Source organism: Gorilla gorilla, chromosome 9 (genome assembly GCF_029281585.2).
Source record: "Gorilla gorilla gorilla isolate KB3781 chromosome 9, NHGRI_mGorGor1-v2.1_pri, whole genome shotgun sequence".
NCBI classification, from domain to species: domain Eukaryota; kingdom Metazoa; phylum Chordata; class Mammalia; order Primates; family Hominidae; genus Gorilla; species Gorilla gorilla.
In genome coordinates this window covers 32,968,768-32,989,802 of record NC_073233.2, presented here as the reverse complement: position 1 = coordinate 32,989,802, position 21,035 = coordinate 32,968,768, and the positions used below count along the sequence as shown (strand labels likewise).

Here is a 21,035-nt window from a genome sequence, read left to right as displayed (position 1 = left end):
TTTGTTATAAATGGGAGCAAAGACATAAAGATATAACTGGAAGGCAGCCGGGACAAGGGAGGACTTTATCTATTGACTAGAAGAATAAAAGCATGTTTCAATGGTAATGTGAAAACGTAAATAGAGGCAAAATACATAATGTATGAGCAAAAGGGGTGAATTACTAGAATGATGGTTTCAGATAGGGAAAGAAGAAGAGATCCAGGGCACAAGTGGAGGAATTTTGCCTTCAATATGGGAGCACAGATGGTTCTATTTCTAGGAACTTGGAGGAGGCAGGCTACATGGGACACATACTGTAGGTAGGAAGATGTGATAATAGACGTCTGTGGAAGATCTTTTCTAATTGATTCAATTTTTCTTAAGTAGGAAGCAAGATCAGGTCAGAGTGAGAATAAAAAAGGAGGTTCAGAAGGCTTGAGGAGCAAGGAGAAGCTATGACAAACTTCTCTAAAAAAGTAGACGGGCAAATGGACTAGAAAAATAAAATACGTTTGTCAGGTCCACACAAAGTATGTGATACAAATTTAAAGTGAAACTAGTCAGTGTGGTTGTTCATTTTCCTTCATTCACATGCAGATGCATGAGTGCAGTGCAGAGTAGACAAAGAGTCTGGAGAACCAACGATGTGATTCTGCAATTCTGTAACAAAGTGAATGGGGGAAAGGACCTGCCTATCCAAGGAAGTGGTTACGGTGATTGGGCAACTGGTTTGTAAGATGGTTAAGGATGGAAAAGAGGACATCAAAGGAAAGGGGAGGGGCAAGAATGAGTTATTATGACCAATGCTTTAGAGATCCAGGTGAGTTCAAAGAATTGTTAAAATTAATTTACAACAACCTTACAACATATATATTTTATCTCCATCATAATTATTAAAGAATTGAAGTTTAAAGGGACTAAGTAACTTCCTGTAGGCCTATAATTCCAAAAACGTTTGCCCTCAGAACCCCTTTGCATTTAAAAAAATTATTGAGGATCTGAAGAAGCTTTTTTCTTTTTTTCACAGAGATGTATCTATTGATATTTTAACATATTTGAAATTAAAGCTGAGAAATTCAGAAAATGTCTATTACTTCATTTAAAAACAAAAATAATTTATATTAAGGTAAATTAATATAAAAGACCCATTTCTTAAAGAAAAATACCTATATTTTCCAAAAGAAAAACATAGTGAGAATGACATTACTTTAAATGTTTGCAAATCCCTTTAATGCCTGTTTTAACAGAAGATGGCTAGGTTCTCATATCTGGTTCTATATAAAATCTGTTGCAATATGTTGTTTTGGTTGAAGAATAAGTAGAAAATCTGATCTCATATACTGACTATTTTAATAGTATTTGAAACAATTGTGGATATTTTTCATTGACATTCCGTCAAAGCTCTACATGTGATACTTTCTAAGGTTTAGTTGCAATGCAGAATTTTAAACCATATCAATGACGTTTTCATTCTGTTACATTAAAATCCCTAAGTCTAACTTGTATTTTAAATTCATCTTTTATTCATTCATGATTTTATAACATCAAATATGGGTTATTTGGAAAATATTCGTTCCTGGAACCATGCAGCTTTTCCAAATATTGACATATTTTTTACTACAGATCATGAAAAAACTCACAATTGTTAATATCACCATTTATTTTTATCAGAAAAAAATTATAAGCGTTGGGAAGCTTTTAGGCTCAAAGTGGTATATAAAAGTCATCCAAAATTCTGAACTTTCACTTCAGTGCTTGAACTTTTTCAATGGCAATAAATATAGCAATTATTTTCTTTAAAATGACAGGCTAGTAGTGAGCATTCTGTAAAAGACTGCTAAGTATCTAAGTCTGAATAATCATAGTTTGTCTGGCAATCGTTATTTCATGTTGGAAAAAAGTTTGCTCAGTTTGTAACTCCAACGATCACATGAGTATTTTTTTCTTTGAGACGACCATCACACTTTGGCATTCAGCAGAAAGTGGTTTATGCACACTTCCTATTTTGTCACATAGAATATTTAAAAGACATCTATTCAATAGTGGAGATTTTATTAAATCAATAATTATTGCTGCTTCACTGAGGACACACTGAACTTCTTCCTGTAATTTTTTATGTTGGCCAAATTATGGTGAGGAATACAATCACTAGCAATACTGTTTGGTGCCACTGCCTTTAGTTATGCAAAACTACCAGAAACTTTATTCACCAATATTTTTGGATCACTAGGGAAAATGTCAATATATGAAAAGGGCAAATGATATCTTAATTTCAGTATAAAAATTGCATCGACTTCATGGACCCCTGAAGGAGATCTGCAGACCACATGTTAAGAAGGACTGCCCTCGGAACCTAGATTCAAACACACATCTATCTGATTCTAAACCTTGAATTCTTAATTACAGAGCTATGCTGGCTTCACTCCATTCATTGTCCATACTAGAACCAATAATTTATCATTTCACCTACTCTCTTGCCAATATCCTCCCCTCCTACTGTCATCTTGTTCTTTCTTGCTCCGAAAATTTCCAATCTGAATGAATCTATGCCAATTTAGCTGCTAAGCATACATGGAAAATAAACAGGGTGCTCCTCTGAATGTGTGGTGTCAATGTAACATAAGCCCTCCACATCTTTGCTTGAAATTAGTCTATATTCCTAACCGATGAATATGGAGAAGATGTCGGGCGCTATCTACATGAAAGGCAGGCGTTATCTACATAAACGCAGAGTGCTAGATACCCAGTCAATCTCATTTTCACCTGCCACTAGGTGGCAGTGAAGACACTGGCAAATAATGCTATGGAAGAGGGCTCCCTAACAAGCCTGTATATTTTAAATCCTTAACATCTGCTTCTAGATTATTTTGAATTAAGAAAAAACAGGGTTTTTAAAACTACCAATACAAAATCCCTCTTACACTTAAATTGTGCTTTAGAGTTCATAAGATCTTATTTCAGACACGATTTCTTAATCATAAGGGCTATGAATATATATATTTTTTTTTTTGAGACGAAATTTTGCCCTGTCGTCCAGGCTGGAGTGCAACGGCACGGTCTTGGCTCACTGCAACCTCCGCCTCTCGGGTTCAAACGATTCTCCTACCTCAGCCACCCAAGTAGCTGGGATTACAGGCGCCCACCACCACGCCCAGCTAATTTTTGTATTTTTAGTAGTGAGGGGGTTTCACCATGTTGGCCAGCCTGGTCTGGAATTCCTGACCTTGTGATCTGCCCACCTAGGCCTCCCAAAGTGCTGGGATTACAGGCTTGAGCCACCGCGCCCGGCCGAACATTTCTTATTATGAACCAGCTAGGTCCAGATTAATGACATGCCTTTTACTAAAAAGCAGAATACAGGATAAGCATGTCTAAGTTTAGAACTACAGAAGTTTAATATTTACTCATTCTATATTGTTAAGGGCAGAAATAATTAAGAACAGATTATCAAAAAAGTCAGATTCTACTGTTATATACCTTTAAAATGTGTACATGAATAGAATACATCTGAAAAGATGGGTTCAAAATATTAGTAATATGTATTTCTGGAATGGAATTATAGTCTCGTTTTGTTTTTGCTAGGATTTTTATGGCCTTTTATTCTTCTGTATTTTCAATTATCTCTAAAATAAAGTAGACAATTTATTATAAAATTTAAAAAAGAGGCAAAGTTAGAACTCGAACCTAAAATGTCTGGCTTCAAGTTAAAATCCTTTGACAAGACCCCACGATATGCAATACATAAAGGAAATATCCATCCCTTTATCACCTATCTGAAACAACTGAGACATTTATATCCAGAAAGGTATTTCATTGATCTGAGAAAACATCAGTTCCTCAGCAGAGTTAACAGTGCATTTCCTCCTATTCCAGGGCTCATCCTGTTGTGGCACATGTCCTGCATCCAGATCAGCTGCACACCCAAAGCTACTCCTGAAGGAAGCAGGAGAAGCAGCTTCTCCTGTCGCTTCTTCCACACCTAAGGCTGATCTCCAGCTACAGCTCTGTTTTATGTGCCTCCAACTCCTCTCCGTTCCTCAAATCCAATGCCCTCTTACATTTTCCCCCCAATACCTTATTTAAGTAAGGAAAGAGCTGAGAAAACCTGTATCACCTAAAGCAGTGGTTCTAAACTGGGTAATTTTGTCCCCCAGAGGACATCTGGCAATGCCCAGAGATAATTATGGTTGCCACAACTTGGGGAATAGTGAGGTTACTATTGGTATCTACTGGGTGGTGACCAAGGGTGCTGCTAAACATCCTGCAATGTACAAGGCAGCCCTCTGCCCTCCATGAAAAGACAGAATTACCTGATCTAAAACGTCAACAGTGCAGAGACTGAGAAACTATGTTGCAAAGAGTGGACTTAAATTTTAAAAGAAAATACATGGGAGACAGGATTTTTTGCGTCCTTAAAACCCCTAGTTGTAAATTCCTTTTGAAAATCTCTAGTCATAGAGCTGACAGTTCCTTCAAGTTCTGCTTCTTCTCACAAACTAGCATTGCTCCATTCAGCAGTTTGATTAGCCAGTACAGTTTGCAATTTCCCCATCTATACGGTAAGAAGATTGCATTCTTCTTACCACCTAGATGGTAAGAAGTTATTCTAAGATAACTTCTATTTACAGAATGTAACTTCTAAACATATTTTTAATATTTTGATACTTGTGATGCATTTCCAAGTAAAAACAGTAGATGGACTCTAAGATTATTTGCTGTAATAACACTGTTGTCCTTTTTACCTTGCTTGATTTCACCTAATAAACACATTGTAAATGCAATGCTTAGAAACACCACCCTTAATGGTCACAGAACAAAACTTCCCAGTAAGATCCTATTTTAATTACAAATGTAAAACATATCAGGAAAATGTTTAAATTTAAACCTTACTTTTCACTTGGTTCTACATGATTTGCACAGGGGCCATATTTGTATTCATAAACAAAACGTGGGATGTAATCAGAAGTAATAGCAATTACAAATGCATTGGTGATCACAGCCAATATACCGATTCCTTCGAGAATTCCAAGCCAGATACCTGGTAAGAGAAAGATTAATCATGGTGAACAAAAATGAAGAATATGAAAACCCTGTAATTAATCTTATTTTGGAAATAATGTTTTACTTATGTTGGAACCACAGCTCTGTCCACTATGTGCTTTCTTATTATACTATCTCAATACAGACATTATAGCTATTGAATACACTTTTTCCACAAAGAGAAGATAGATCTCATCTAGAAAGATTTAAAAATTGAAATGCCATTAGGACTAGGTTCATGTCTGCAACAATGAGACACGGCACAGGTGCACAGGTGCACAAGATATTTCAAAGTCTAATTTACAGAACTTGCTGAGGCAATAAAAATAGTACATAAGAAACTTCAAGTTCTGCATGGTTATGCACACTGTGAAATATCTGCATTCACTCTGGGGTTTGTCTTTATCTTTGTCAAATGTCTTTTTAAAGTAAAAATACAAAAAAAGCAAAACTAGTCTGGTGGTAAGACCTGAAAAGTTCTAGTAGACATTTTTTACTTCCTAGGAGGTCAATCTGGCATCATGAAAATACATACACACAAAAAGCTTTTGAAGATGTATAGTATATAGAACTAGTATACTATTCATTATAGTCAAAACTAATGTTTTCAGTGGGATTAAACTTAGTTTTAAAAATATGTACGAGAAAAAAATATCCTGGAAAAAATGCTCTACAGCACTAAAGGTGATTATGTAGCATGCCAACTTTCTTTCCTCCCACACTTGGCATTTCAAAATTTTTATGATGTACTACATTGATTTGTAATTAAAAATAATAATTTAAAAACATGTTAAAGTTTACTTGATGAGGAGATCATAAGACAACAAACTGATAAAAATCATATTTGAGTACACCAAAATTAAACATTTATTTTTACAAAAGTCAAAATATTTAGGCAAAAGAAAATATTTTGGGAGAAACTATTTGGTTTACAAAAACCGACAAAGGGTTAACATGCCTAATATACAAAAAGATCCTAAGATGTTAATAAGATAAACCTAGAGAAAAATAGACAATAAAATGAGCAATTTGCTTTCTGAATTAAAGTAACTGATAAAAAGAAGTTTAAATCACTAGTATTCAGAGAAATGGCACTCAAAAATAAGATTTAAAAAAAATCCAATAGATTGACAAAGATTTGAAAGTCTTACAAAATCTAATGCTATTTAGGGATTGTGGAAACAGAAACTCCTTTACAGTGTGACTGGAAGTATGACTTGTTACAACATTTTTGGTAATTAATCTGATACATCTTAAATTAAAATATGCAAACATTTTAATCCTACTTATTGGGATCTATACTACAGATACACTATGCAAACACATATATATGATATGTACTACATATGTAATAACTATGTACATATTTATATTTATAGCTATGACTGTATGTTTACTCCTGCTTATAGTGGGAAATAAGTAAATGGTTATAAAATTTATGGTGTATCAGTATTATGAATATTACTATTCTATTAAAATAAATTAGATGAATATATTTTGAGCTGGAGAATGTTCATGAAGGAAAAACAATGCAGAATTCTACATATGTGTACAAATATATTTTTTGTATATTTCTATGAGCAAGAAAAACAATGGCAAAGGATACATGCCAAATTGATAGCACTGATTCCCTGAGGTAGAAGAGAAATATAAAGGTGAAAGATTACTAACTGTTTTCTTTATACACTTTCGTGTTGTCTGGCTTGAGCAAAGTAAAATCCAGTAGTTTAGAAAACACTTACCTATCTATGGGAAGGTATAGTAAATGCTAACTAAAGCTGAAATGGAAGTTTTTTAAAATTTATTTTCTAGATTTTCTTTAATGTGCTTATATTATTTTTATTTAATTTTAGGTTCTGGGGTATATGTGCAGGATGTGCAGTTTTGTTATAGAGGTAAACGTGTGCCATGGTGATTTGCTGCATCTATCAACCCATTATCTAGGTATTAAACCCAGCATACATTAGCTATTTTTCCTGATGCTCTCCCTCCCTCTGACCCCCAAAAAGGCCACAGTGTGTGTTGTTCCCCTCCTGTGTCTATATTGTTTAAATAATGAAATCAATAACATCACCAAATTTAAAGGACAGCAATAATTTTAGTTGCTTAAAATATGGGAACTCAAATTGCATTGTATTCAATCTTTACAGATAAGTATATTTTAAATAAACTTTGGTGACAGTATAATATATAAATGGGTAAAATTAATTAAAAGGATAACCTTGCAGTATTAGCCAGAAAATCTCCCCTCCCAAAAAAAGACATGTGGAGCTGCTTTCCAATATAGTTGGATTTTTTATTTAAAAACTATAATTTATTAAAGCAGTATATGTAATAAGTAGCTCAATGGGAAAAGTGGATTATATAAATATAATTAAATTTATAGAGAATGTAGTATAAAATAATAGAAACAAAATAAGTTCAAAAATTGAATTATTTAATAAATGGTTTTGGAAAAATTGATTAAGCATTGGGGAAAAAATCCTGGACCTCAATTTTATCAACAACATATTCCAGATAAATCAACAATTTAAACAAACAACAATTAAATGCATCAACAATATAAATGAAATAATAAAATGACAGCAAACAACAAGCAAATACACAAAACAGAGCAGACATATCTAAATAATGAAACAACAATAAATACAACAGGTGAAAAATCATTAGTTCTAAAGTACCTTTTTAAGAATGTCAAAAATAATAACTATGAGGGATATATGTCAATTGGATTATATATAAAATTTAAAACCTTATCCAAAATAAAGTGAATAAATTGAAAACCAGCATCTCTGTTTATGTATATATATACACACATATATTTATACACACAGTTATAGTATGTATATATGGTATGTGTGTGTGTGTGTGTGTGTGTGTGTGTGTGTGATTAGTATTCCCAATAAATATAGGGCCAGATTACCAAATCAGATTCAATGGCCAAATGACCAAAGAACATAAACACAATTAGCAAAGAAGGAATACAAATATACTTAATCTCACAGTTAGAAAAATGCTAGTAAATAGAACAATAAATTTTTTCCTCTTCAGATTCTCAAGGATAGAACAACAATCCAAAAATCCTTTTTACATTTGGAGTTGTTGCAGAAATAGAGAAATGTACTTATGATGACAGTGTAAATTGGCACAACATTTCTGGAGGACATGCTGCCAAATTACATATCAAACATTTAGATGTGCATGCTCTTTGAACAGGAGCTCCAGTCTAGAAATGTATCCTGAGGAAATAATCTGGCAAACTATATATGAATATGATCAATTCAGTGTTGTTTATAATAGCAAAGTACTGAAGCAATCTAAACATCTCTGGCTAAAGTATTATTTTTAAAAAATGTCATATACATATCATAGAAATTTGTGTAGGAATTATACAGAATGAGGCAGAGCTGTGTCTATTAACATGGAAAGGTATATATGAAATCTGTTTTAGTTATGACCAAGTTTATGAAATAGCATATTGGATGTAAACTTAATCTCAACTAAATTAATGTTCCTTTTATTATTTTCATAACTAAAAATGTTAAGTTTTGTTACGGTTGGAAGGGTGTCCTCACAATAGAAAACCACATGGTGCTAAGTAGGACAAACTTATGTTGTCTTAGTGCCTTTATGCTGCTATAATAAAATACCTGAGACTGGGTAATTTATAGCGAACAGAAGTTCCTTGCTGTTTTGGAGGCTAGGAAGTCCTAGATAAATGCACCAGCAGGTTCAATATCTGGAGATGGCCTTGCTTCCAGCTTCCAAAATGGCACCTTGCTGCTGTATCCTCTGGAGGGGACAAACGCTGTGTCCTCACATAGCAGAAGGTAGGAAAGTGAAAAGGGGATGAATGCTGTGTCCTCACACCACGGGAAAGTGGAAGAGAATGAAGTCACTCCCTCAAGCTATTTTTGTAAGAGTCCTAATCCCATCCATGAGGGATCATGGCTTAATCACTTCTTTTTTTTTTTTTTTTTTTGAGACAGAGTTTCACTCTGGTTGCCCAGGCTGCAACCTCTGCCTCCCGTGTTCAAACAATTCTCCTGTCTCAGCCTCCCAAGTAGCTGGGATTACAGGCACCCACCATCACGCCCGGCTAATTTTGTATTTTTAGTAGAGACAGGGTTTCTCCATGTTGGTCAGGCTGGTCTCGAATTCCTGACCTCAGGTGAACTGCCCACCTCAGCCTCCCAAAATGCTGGGATTACAGGAGTGAGCCACCATGCCCGGCCGGCTTAATCACTTCTTAAAGGCCTCTTAATACTATGACACTGGCAATTAAGTTTCAACATATGAATCTGGGGGCACACTCAAACCATAGCACACCTATTGGTGTTAGCAACGTAAAAATCGTTTAACTTCCGAATCTTACCTATGTCAGTTGCTCGGGCTGGCAAAGGCCTCCGCCACTGAGTGACAAATTTGTATGCATCCAGCCTGATTTCAATGATATTGTTTAACAAAGCCAAAAGAGGGGCTAGAGGAAAAGCCGCAACAAAGATGGTGGTGAAACCAAATTGCAAAACTGCAAAAGAAAAGCATTAGGAAATTACTATATAAACTTCCTTTGTGACAAATTTGGTGCTTTATATAAATTGCTTTTAATGCTTTCAACATCCTTACAAAGTAGATATGTTTACCTCATTTTACAGTTAGGACAACCTTATTTCATATATGTTAACTAAACTTGCTAAAGGGTAGATAGCTAGAAAATGTTGAAACCTTTATTCAAATTAAGTTCTGAATGTATTGAAAGTCTATGGGCTTTCCACCTCTATATAATGCAGCATGAAGGAGAGAGAAAAAGAAGAAGAAATAGAGGGAAGATGGGAGAAAAGACAGAGGAGGAGGAGAAGGAGGGGGAAGAAGAAGAAAGGAGAAGGAGAAGGAGGAGGAGGAGGAGGAAAAAGAAGAAGAAAGAGAAAGAAGAGGGGGAAGAGGGAGGAGGAGTTAAGATTCAGAAGTTAAGATTCAGACGGAGTCTGTGCAAAGGTTTATTGTGAAAAATAATTATTGCTTTACGTGAGTAGAATGGTAGGTTTCTTAACATAGAAACTGGTTCAGCTGGCCAGGTGCGGTGGCTCAGGCCTGTAATCCCAGCACTTTGGGAGGCTGAGGTGAGCAGATCACCTGAGGTCAGGAGTTTGAGACCAGCCTGGCCAACATGGCGAAACTCCATCTCTACTAAAAAATGCAAAAATTAGCCGGGCGTGGCGATGTGCACCTGTAATCCCAGCTACTCGAGAGGCTGAGGCAGGAGAATCGCTTGAACCCAGGAGGTGGAGTGAGCTGAGATCGTGCCACTGCACTCCAGCCTGGTTGACGGAACAACACACTGTCTCAAAAAAAAAAAAAAAAAAAAAAAAAAGAGAGAGAAAAGAAAAGAAACTGGTTCAGCATTACTTTGTTTGCTTCAAATATTTGCTCATAAAACAGGTGTTCTACTGTGAGAAAAACTTTCATTTTGGTCAATGCATGGCTCTCAGAGAATAAAACATGTGAAACTGCCAAGAGTTAGTATCTGTAGCTCCTTGAGATGAAGGTGCAGATGTGTTTTAGAATGCTTGGGGTTGGAAAAGAGAGAGGTAATTTTCTCTATTGAACCAAAGCTTGTGTGAAGTAGAAAAATTGTTTCAAGAAGGCCAAATAGCCCTGCAGATGTTTTTTCCTTACCCATTTCTAAGTACTCATCCATCAGTCCATGAAGGTTCATGGGCTGCAGATTCCAATCATTTTCCCACTGAGGTATGGAAGCATCATGTATTCCCCGCTTGATTTTATGTCGCGACCACCAGTTCTGGATCAACCTACATCGCAGAGCAGACCAAGGACTTTTGAGCTCTGACTCAAGCATCCGGTTAACAATGTATAGTGAATTAAGAAATGAGTAAAACCAATTCCAGCTCCTCGGAATTGGAGGTATTTGGTTTTACCTTTTATAAAAGTTTTTTTTAAAAGTTAAAAAAACATTTTGAAAGCTTAAATATCTTAAAGAATTTTTTTAAAATCTTTTGAAAAACTTTAGCATAGAAGAGTAGGCCCCAGCCTTCCAGAACTCTCCTAGGTCCTATAAATATCTACATATTTATCTAGGAATTCGTGCTCTATACACTAAAATGGTCCTTGACATTGATTAAACAAATATTCATTTCTATGATTCCTTCCCCTCTCCCCACCTATAGAAATACTTACACTTCTATGTTGCCTGCTGTCATTAGGTCTGACCCTTTCATTGCTCATAACCCAAAATCTTCAGAGCTATACTCTCTGAACAGGAAAAAAATAATGTTTCACATAAACTAATTGACCCTTGGGTAGGATTTCAAAAGATCTAAGTTCTAGTTCCCATCCTGCAATGCATTAGCCATGTGATTTTTAGCAAGTCACTTCACCTCTCTGAGTTTAGAAACGTGAGGAGTCTAAGTGTTAGTGATTATTATATTCTGCTATTGTAGTGAACAATAATTACTAGGCAATAAGTCTGTGTCCCTGAGTCTGTTTCTCACACCTGGAAAGGAAGTAACAATACTGTTTTCTTTTTTTTTTTTTTTTTTTTTTGAGACGGAGTCTGGCTCTGTCGCCCAGGCTGGAGTGCAGTGGCGCAATCTCAGCTCACTGCAAGCTCCGCCTCCCAGGTTCACGCCATTCTCCTGCCTCAGCCTCCCGAGTAGCTGGGACTACAGGCGCCCGCCACCACGCCCGGCTAATTTTTTGTATTTTTAGTAGAGACGGGGTTTCACCATGTTAGCCAGGATGGTCTCGATCTCCTGACCTCGTGATCCGCCCGCCTCGGCCTCCCAAAGTGCTGGGATTACAGGCGTGAGCCACCGCGCCCGGCCCAATACTGTTTTCTTAGCCCAAGTACAATCTTGGAATTATGTGACTCAGAAATATCCTGGTATGCACATATTGTGGCCTTCTGGGTAATGAATTATTTAAGAGCTCAGTGAAAATTACCTCCAGGACAAGGTGAATTTTACAGGACTCAGTGAACAGTACCCAACCCTCAATTTTAATCATGGAACCTAAGTGGCAGTTGGAGGAGCAACCAGAGAACAAACGTCAGGCAGTGGAGGTTGCCTCCAGAGCCTCATGAAGGTGAAAAAGGGGCTGGAGGTGAGAGTTGAGGCGATCTGCTTATTTCTATTATATGTATTTAGGTTCTGTTTAAAGCTTTGCTTGAAGAAAGACAATTGTGGTTTACAAGAGTTTTGCTTTAATGGCTGGTCTACTCCCGCTCAATTTTCTTTAACAAAGCCTTTGCCTAGATATCGGGAAGGGTAGGATGTGCCATGGTGCCCTTAGGATTTGATATATGTGATCCAGACTGACCCCTAGCGCAAGGCCATAATGAAAATGTCCTGTCTAAAGTGCACCAAGTGTAGCAGTCCATGAGTAGTGATAATAAAAAGAAACAACTTTTTTATACTGCAATGACCCCTACATCATCTTGTTGATACTTATGGAGTACTCACAGCATGTTACATTCTGTGCTAGGCACTTGACATCTAATTTCCTGTTTCTTTCAAAGAATGTTTCCTGAACCCAGTTTTAAAGAAGTGACCCAAGAATAGGAAGGAACACCACAAATGAACTGGGCTCCCCAGTCCTCCATCCTCTATTCTCTCTTTGTTTAGGAGAGATTTGCTTAAATTTGTTTTGAATATTAAGTCTGTATAAAACTCTCTTCACAAAAAGGTTCTGTCGTTTATGATGAAGGTTTAAAAAGCACTGGGTCATCTCAGTTAATCTTCATAAATATCCTATTTTATAAATGGACTAAAAAAGCCTAAGAGATGTCAAGGAAATATTAAGCAAATTTAGCAAGGAAGAGAGAAGGAATTTAAACCAGGTCTGGGTAATTCCACAGCCTATGCTCTAAGGCTGCCTGTAAATTAACACAATACTTTATAGCAGATTGCAGGGTTAATATCACTTCTACAACCCCCAGGTCTTTGTTCAAGAATGTTCTGATAAAATATGTACCACCACAAGAAAAAAAAATAAGAATATAATTTGATATATAACCCCAAGCTACTCACTTCATCAACCAACTAACCAGTTCTTCCCCAATAGTCAGGAAATTATTCAAATAGACATGTTTTTAGTTGATTAGACTCAAAGCTTCAATATTACATTGTTTTAAATACCCAGTATTTTGCCATATTTTAAAGGAAAGTGTATTTTAATATATGAGAAAGTGAGCTTTCAACACCTCTGTAAGCATTTCACAGGCAGCTAAAACATCTAAAATAATGAAAATAGAATGCTATTGTTTTGATGTTAGTACAATCAGCCCTGTTCTAACATTTTTTTCTTAGTTGTAACAAAGAGAACAAAGCTTCTCATCCAGGATTTGATCTTTGCTTTATTCTTTTGAGAGGAATGAAGGCTGTCTTTATTAAACAACAAACTTGGTCTGCTGGTAGCAAAAGAAACACCCCAGAAAATTATATTTATATATACAACCCGTAATGTCAATCATGTTTTCAAACTAGTAACAAGTGTCTTAATGCATTAAACATTCTTTATTCTGTTTAACCCTTACAGCTGTTCTTGAGGTAGATATATTGTCGATACATTCTTAGTGAAAACAGGCTCTGAAAGGTTTAATTTACACATGGCCAGACATTTAGTAAGGAGCAGAACAGGAATTGAGCCATCATTTGTCTGATTACCAAGACCAAATTCTTAAGCACTACTCACGCCACCTCTAGTTTTCCTCTTTGTAATTAGACATAAAGCAAGTTTGAAAATAATGTGCTCACGGGTATCCCAGTTCCATGAAGTTGTTCCATATTTGCTTCAAAAACATGATGACACCCATCTGGAGGCAGAGGTCTATCAAACAGCCACTAGGATGACACTGAAATAGAACATAAGAGCAATAATGATATTGGTCTTCTTCTCAGTAGGCTCAGACATGCCCACTATTAAATTGTACGGCAAATTTTAAAGCTGGGTCACACCATCTCATGCATAAAGAAAATAAAAACAAGAAAGAAACAGCATGTATGAGGGCACTTGATAAGGGAATTCTTCAGTAATTATAACGAAATATCAATCAAAATTATAATAGCAATAACAAAAAATCTAACTTTTAGTGCGTACTTACTATCTGCCAAGCTCTGTGTTAGGCATGATCGCATTTAATGAATGCTATGGAATATTACATATCCATTAACAATCAGGTAATAGAAAATAGTTAATTCTATGGCATAATGTTTATAATATATTGTTTTTAATAACCTTTTTATTTCAGAATAAGTTTAGATGTACAGACAACTTGCAAAGATAGTACAGAGTTCCCATACACTCCTTACACAGTTTTAGCTGTCGCTCCATACATTACCATGGTATATTTGACAAAGCTAAGAAAATGATATTAGTACATTACAATTAGCTAAACGCAAAGCTCTCTTTGGATTTCACCAGTTTTCCTCTCTCTGCTTCAGGATCCAACCCCACATACCCGATGGTATTTATTCTTCCTATCTCCCCAGTCTCCTCTGGTCTGAACAGCTTCTCAGTTTTTCATAACTTTAAATGTTTGAAGACTGCTGGATGTGTACCCTGTGGAATGTCCCACAATCTAAGTTTGTCTAATGGTTTTTCTTATGTTTAGACCAGGATTATGTGTTTTGGAGAGACCAATCACAAAGGTGAAGTGCTATTTTCCTCACATCGTATCAGGGATATATGAGAAGCACATGACATCACTGGTGATGTTAATTGGTTAATGTAGTGTTTTCCAATTTTTTTTTTCCACTGGAAAGCTGCTCATTTTTCCCTTTTTCTGTTCTATTTTTTAGAAGGGAGCCACTAAGTCTAGCCCATTCTCAAGATGGTGGGGAGGTATTGAACTCTACCTCCTGGAAAGGAAGTATCTACATATATTATAATGTATTTTTAAGTGATAAACGCAACACCACAAAAATAATTCATCAGTATGATCCTATTCTTTCGTCTGTGCTTTTCTGCTTTTTTAGATTTTCAATAAGTTAGTATTAGAGACCCATACAAACAAAAATGTGATTTCAACAAAAATCACAACCAATGTGTTTTACTTGAAAACTTTGCAGTATTCAAGATATTTGGGTGGGAAGGCGTGGGTCTGTTTCTTTAGAAATGGGTACATGTCCTGCTCATAAGGAAGACAGTCTTCTCTATGGCTTTGATCCACAGTTTCTATTTCTATCAAATTGGTACTAGTGGAACTTCAAAGAGAACAAATAATTAAGACACAAAGAGCCTGCTTTTCCTGTTCCAGCGCAGTAATTTAAGACTCCCTAATCTGAGCCTGAGAGAGGATTTGCAAATGGTCATGCTTACTGCATGAAGAGGTCTAAATTCTCACATCCAAGCAAACTTCTTTTTCTAGGATGAATTTAGCATTTCCTGAACTCTCCCAAATATATCTGATAAATGGGTTCACTGGAATGACTGAGGCAGAGTAATTATTAAGCTATGGAGGCAAATCACAGATCACAGCTGCAAGCTGAAGCTCTTCATTTTTGTAGAGACTCAGAGGCAAGCTGACTCGCCCAAGGCCATGCAGTGTTGACTGGTGCTGTGGAAATGAAAGCCTTGTCCCCATTTCCCCAATCCACTGCTCTTTTATATTATACTAAGAATGAATTCCATTTACCAATGTGTTTGCTGCCTTGAAGTGTGGGTTTAACACAAACATTATTTTGTGGGATGGGAAAAAGAAGATGATCATAGGATCATGTGATTGGTTCGCTACCCACAAAGGATAGGCCAAAGTGGGGTGGCTGGAAGACAGGCCATTTATCATTTTGTTGAAATTAAGCCTTGATGACTTTATGATTTATAAGGAAGAGAAGGGGGTCCAATAGTTTTTGTGGGTTTGTCCATTCACATAATGGTGGCCTTGCACTAAAGCCAGTCTATCAAAACTCTAAATTTCATTTGGTAGAAAAAGCCCATACTTGGAATGTGTAAAAGGGCATGAGTGAGTGTGCAGAAGACACAGGCATTCATTCCAATTGCACCACTCAAATCATATCACCCTGGACAAGCCAAACTAGATGCTGTAGTGTATTTTTCTCTTACTCCTTGTGAGAACCTGGCATGGTAGTTGTTGGTATCTTCACTCTGCAGATGATAAAGCTAAGTGACAGAAAGAACTGTCAGACTCCAATACCCAGGTTCCTTCACTTACTTTAGTATGCTTACTCTAAATCCAGCATAGAAGTGTGAGCCAGCAATCAGACAGCAATTTCTCAGCAAAATAAATTTTCATTATGTCTTTGATTATACCTACACGCCATCCTACTGGTGGCTGGAAAGCACAGTGTTCAGAGCACAGACTCTGAAGCTACACTGAAAAGATTTAAATCATAACTTCATCAGTGTTTATGTTTGTACAATTGTAGGGAAATTACATTTGCAATTGCAGGCACTGCACATCTGTGACTTTGTTTCCTGATCTGTAAAATGGATATAATAATAGAACTGTGAGGATTAAATGAATTAATATACAGAGAGCACTTAGAAACAATTGCTGGAGTACACTAGCATGTAGTAAGCCCTCAATAAATCTTAGTTATTATTAAAAACTTTTTCATATTGATTTCATATAAAATATTAATGTGAGATATTATATAGTTGTAGTAAAAGATTCACAAGTCTAGCTTAGCCAGTTCACAAATATCCTAAAACAAACCATAGCACTTTTTAAATTTTGTAATTATGGCTATCATTAATTATAACTATTATTTTACATACACAATCTAATTTAATATACCAATCACCAGTATTACTGGGATAGCTATTCTTTATTTTTTCTGTTGTTTAGGGACAGAGTCTTGGTCTCTCACCCAAGCTGGAGTGCAGTGGTACGATCATGGCTCACTGCATCCTCGAACTCCTGGGCTCAAGGGATCTTCCCACCTCAGCTTCCTGAGTAGCTGGGACTAGAAGCACGTGCCACCACACCCGGCTAATTTTTAAATTTTTTAAGTAAAGACAGGGTCTCACCATTTTGCCCAGGCTGGTCTCAAACTCTTGGCCTCAAGCAATCGTCCTGCCTTGGCCTCCTAAAGTGTTGGGACTACAGGTGTGAGCCACAGGACCAGGCAAGATAGCTATTCTTATCACCAATTTACAAAAGAAGAAACTGAGATTTATAGATATTAAATCATGCATCTGGGTGGGAAGAATTAGAATATAGACTGCCAGTCTCCAAAGATAAAATATTTGTTATGTTTTATTGCTATGCCCTCTTCTTCAAGGCTATGAACAGAAATATAAAATGTTCAAGAAAAATATGAAAAATATTATCCATCTCATTCATAATTATAGAAACTAAAATCACTGGCTATTAGATTGGTAAAAGTGAAAATTCTACCATTGGCTAAATACTGAAGAAGCAGGCTCATACAGTCTAGGTAGGGGTGGCATTTGGAGGCCCATTTCTCAGTCTCAGTGAAAATATACCATATGCTTATCCTGTAACCCAACAATACTACTCCTGGGCAGTTTTTCCATATAACATACATATTGTAAATCAATAAAGAAATATGAGTCTTAGGCAGGTACTTTTATATAATTACATGTTGGTGTTTCCAGTATGATGTCTTTTGGACTAAAAGGAAACCTAACATATTTAAAAGTTTGAAAATTTACCTAATGAATAATAATAATTAAAAAAAAGGAAAATTACTGGAGCTAAATTCCTGGGGTCTGTAAATAAAAGAAATTGATGTGATTAAAAAAATAGAGCTGAGGTGAGAATCTTGGGGTTTAACTTTTCAGTTCACCCTCCTTTTTGAAAAGATGTAGTTGCTCCTTTCTGAACAATGTGTCGTCTTCAATATCCATAAACTTCCCTGAACTTCTCCTTTCTTCAGCTCCCTTCCTCCCACAGTAACTGGCCCATATCCATGCCCATTCCTGAACCCACACTCCCAAAGTTACTTACTTCCTCCAGTCTCCACCGGTCAAAAAGTTTATTGTATTTTCCTGGGTGGCCTACGAATCTGTAAGAAGACATTTTAGTTCATTAGCATTTAAGTGGGGTTCACTGAAGAACATCTACTAAGGCATCACGACGAGTGCATGTGTGGGTAGACATAAACGCTCACTGGCGCAATCTGTCCCCAGTTGACTTCTGCTATCTTAAACATCAAAGTATCTGACTTACAAAGGAAAAAGTGATGCGTGAACTAATGGGTCAAGAAAGTACAGACAAACCAACTGGATGACATTTCCGACCCTCACATAGAGAGTCTTAACGTTTTGTTGACCTAGTTAATGACTATTACAATAATGTGCTGCATTGTTTGATCCAAAATGTTTCTATCTTTAGTATGTTTCCATGGCATTGGATGGAGTGTTAAGCATACGGCAAAGCAGAATCATTAGTTTAATATGCTGCTTTTTTCATATTTTGCATTAAAGGTGGAAAAATGTTAAGATGATAGGTAGAAGAGGTTTCCACATTAAGGAATTATAACTCAAGGTCACACAAAAATTCTTTGCTTCTTTAACAAAATTGTTACTGATGATGAAACAGACATAATTCAGCTCAAATGCAGCAAATAGGTTTTATTTTTTTGTGCCAACTTTAGCTGCTGGTGGCTGTCAGAAATCATTTGAGTAAGAACAGTAGTCGTCAATTAAACTATTGACTGTGTTTTTCACTCTGCGAAGATAATGTACAAAAAGTTGACTTACCTTCCCAAAAAGAAAGCGATATAGAAGATGGAACTGTTTAAATTGACAAACTGGAAGAGGAACATCTTCAGGGCAAAGCTGTTTTCCCACTCAGATTCTGTTCGAGGATATTCTAAAAGGAACACAGGTTGCATTGACACAGGTGAGGTGAGGTGAATATCAAGACTCTGGACATGGAGGCAGAAACCCCAAGTTCAAGTTTGTTTTTTTAATTTATTTTTTATTTATTTATTTATTTATTTATTTTTTTGGAGATGGAGTCTCACTCTCTGTTGCCCAGGCTGGAGTACAGTGGCACAATCTTGGCTCACTGCAACCTGTGCCTCCCAGGTTCAAGCAATTCTTCTGGCTCAGCCTCCCACGTAGCTGGGATTATAAGCGCCCGCCACCATGCCTGGCTAATTTTTTGTATTTTTAGTAGAAGTGGGGGTTTCACCATGTTTGCCAGGGTGGTCTCGAACTCCTGACCTCAGATGATCTGCTGGCCTCGGCCTCCCAAAATGCTAGGATTACAGGCGTGAGCCACCATGCCTTGCCAAGTTTTTTAGTTCTATGAGGCACTTAGTTTTGCTGATTTCTAGCATCTGTGTCTGTAAAATGTGAATGATAATATCTACTGTTCACACTTGATGAAAGGACTTCATAAGATAATCTTTAGACTTTCCCCACATCTACAAAATTATGTTATTAATACATAAAGATTTTCAGGAGTCTCTCTGCTATCATCATTTAGCAGTAACCATACATAATGGATCAATCATTCACTCAAACTGGCTACACTCAATATAAGGGCCTAAACTGTCCACAGAGTTCTCTGAAGAATGAATATTTTGTGTACAGACAGAAGTGGAATGGCAAAGAGAAAAAATGGTAAAGAGGTAAAGAGAAAAGAGAAATCAGTCAGGAGAGCTGAGCTCTTATCTCAGCCTTGCACCTGACTGGCAGGTAATCTCAGGCAGGTCTCTTCACTTTTTTTTTGCAGTCAGTTTGGTCATCTATAGAATAAGGGATTTAGACAAGATGATTTCTAAAAACCCTGTCAACTCTAACATCTTATGGTTTTATAATGCTTAAAAGAAAAAAATAAGGACTGCCTGTACTGCAGCCTTAGCTCCTACCTAGTACTCAAATGAGTGATAGAAAATAGATATGTCTCATCTAACATATATTTTAACATAATTGAAGAATTCAATAAAGATGGAAAATAGATAGGATCTCATTTAAGGAAAACATACGCCAACATATGCACTAGCCCAATCACATGGAAGGAGGAAGACATAGGTCCTGGGGAACTCCAAGTCCAAAGGTGGTAGTTGCCAAAAGTAGGAAGGGTCTGTGGGCCACCCAGAAGGTGACTGGCAAGTGTGCCTCAGTAAGAACAGTCAGTAAGAACCTGTCCCCACAGGTTTTGACATGTCATGCTTTCACTGTTTTTCTCTCTAGTTTACAAATTTAGTTCATTAACACAAAACTTATTTAGAAAAGAGGATGTAGATTTTTAGGTACTTTTTATTGTGTAGATTAGTTTTGGTTCTTCATTTCTAATTTTATTTCAGCATTGTTCACAAATGTGTCCTGCCTGATTTCTGCTTCGAGGCAAAAAGTTGTGATGTCATTTGTGGCTAAATTGTGTGGATAAGTTTTGTCAATGTATCAAGTGCCTGAAAATAATATTTGTGTTCCTGTTGGGCATATGGTTTGTGTGTGTGTGTGTGTGTGTGTGTGTGTGTGTACATATATAGAGACAGACATATATTATATATATAACGTATTTTTTTATATATTTATATATTATATATATTTTATATATATATAAATATTTTTTTTTTCTTGAGATGGAGTCTCACTCTGTTGCCCAGGCTGGACTACAATGGCACAATCTCGGCTCACTGCAACCTCTGCCTCCCAGGTTCAAGTGATTCTTCTGCCTCAGCCTCCTGAGTAGCTGGGATTACAGGCACGTGTCACCACACCTGGCTAAATTTTGTATTTTTTGGCAGAGACAGGGTTTCAACATGTTGGCCAGACTGGTCTCGAACTCCTGAATGCTAGGATTACAAGAGTGAGTCACCGCATCCAGTCTGGTTTGTACATATTTTTAAAGAAGGTTGTCAGATATGATAGTCAAACACTGTGTATCTTTTTTTTTTATTCTTGAGATGGAGTCTCACTTTGTCGCCCAGGCTGGATTGTAGCATGGCAATCTTGGCTCACTGCAACCTCCACCTCCCGGGTTCGAGTGATTCTCCTGCTTCAGCCTCCCAAGTAGCTGGGATTACAGGCGCCCGACACCATGCTTGGCTAATTTT

General features: G+C 36.6%; 1 protein-coding gene across 6 annotated transcripts in view; it reads right to left on the bottom strand.

Annotated features, from left to right (window-relative positions):
* ANO3 (anoctamin 3) overlaps positions 1 to 21,035 on the bottom strand; it is a 472,830-nt gene that overhangs the window by 9,212 nt on the left and 442,583 nt on the right. For 4 of the 6 annotated variants that reach the window (XM_063711053.1, XM_055355349.2, XM_055355352.2 and 1 more), the window contains 7 exons: positions 18,727 to 18,838; positions 17,972 to 18,029; positions 16,102 to 16,158; positions 13,794 to 13,891; positions 10,699 to 10,832; positions 9,398 to 9,550; positions 4,873 to 5,020 (listed from right to left, as the gene is read on the bottom strand). In XM_063711053.1, the coding sequence (XP_063567123.1) occupies positions 4,873 to 5,020; positions 9,398 to 9,550; positions 10,699 to 10,832; positions 13,794 to 13,891; positions 16,102 to 16,158; positions 17,972 to 18,029; positions 18,727 to 18,838 (760 nt within the window). The remainder of the gene's footprint in view (positions 1 to 4,872; positions 5,021 to 9,397; positions 9,551 to 10,698; positions 10,833 to 13,793; positions 13,892 to 16,101; positions 16,159 to 17,971; positions 18,030 to 18,726; positions 18,839 to 21,035) is intronic. The other 2 variants (XM_063711054.1, XM_031016410.3) reach the window with 1 other exon arrangement.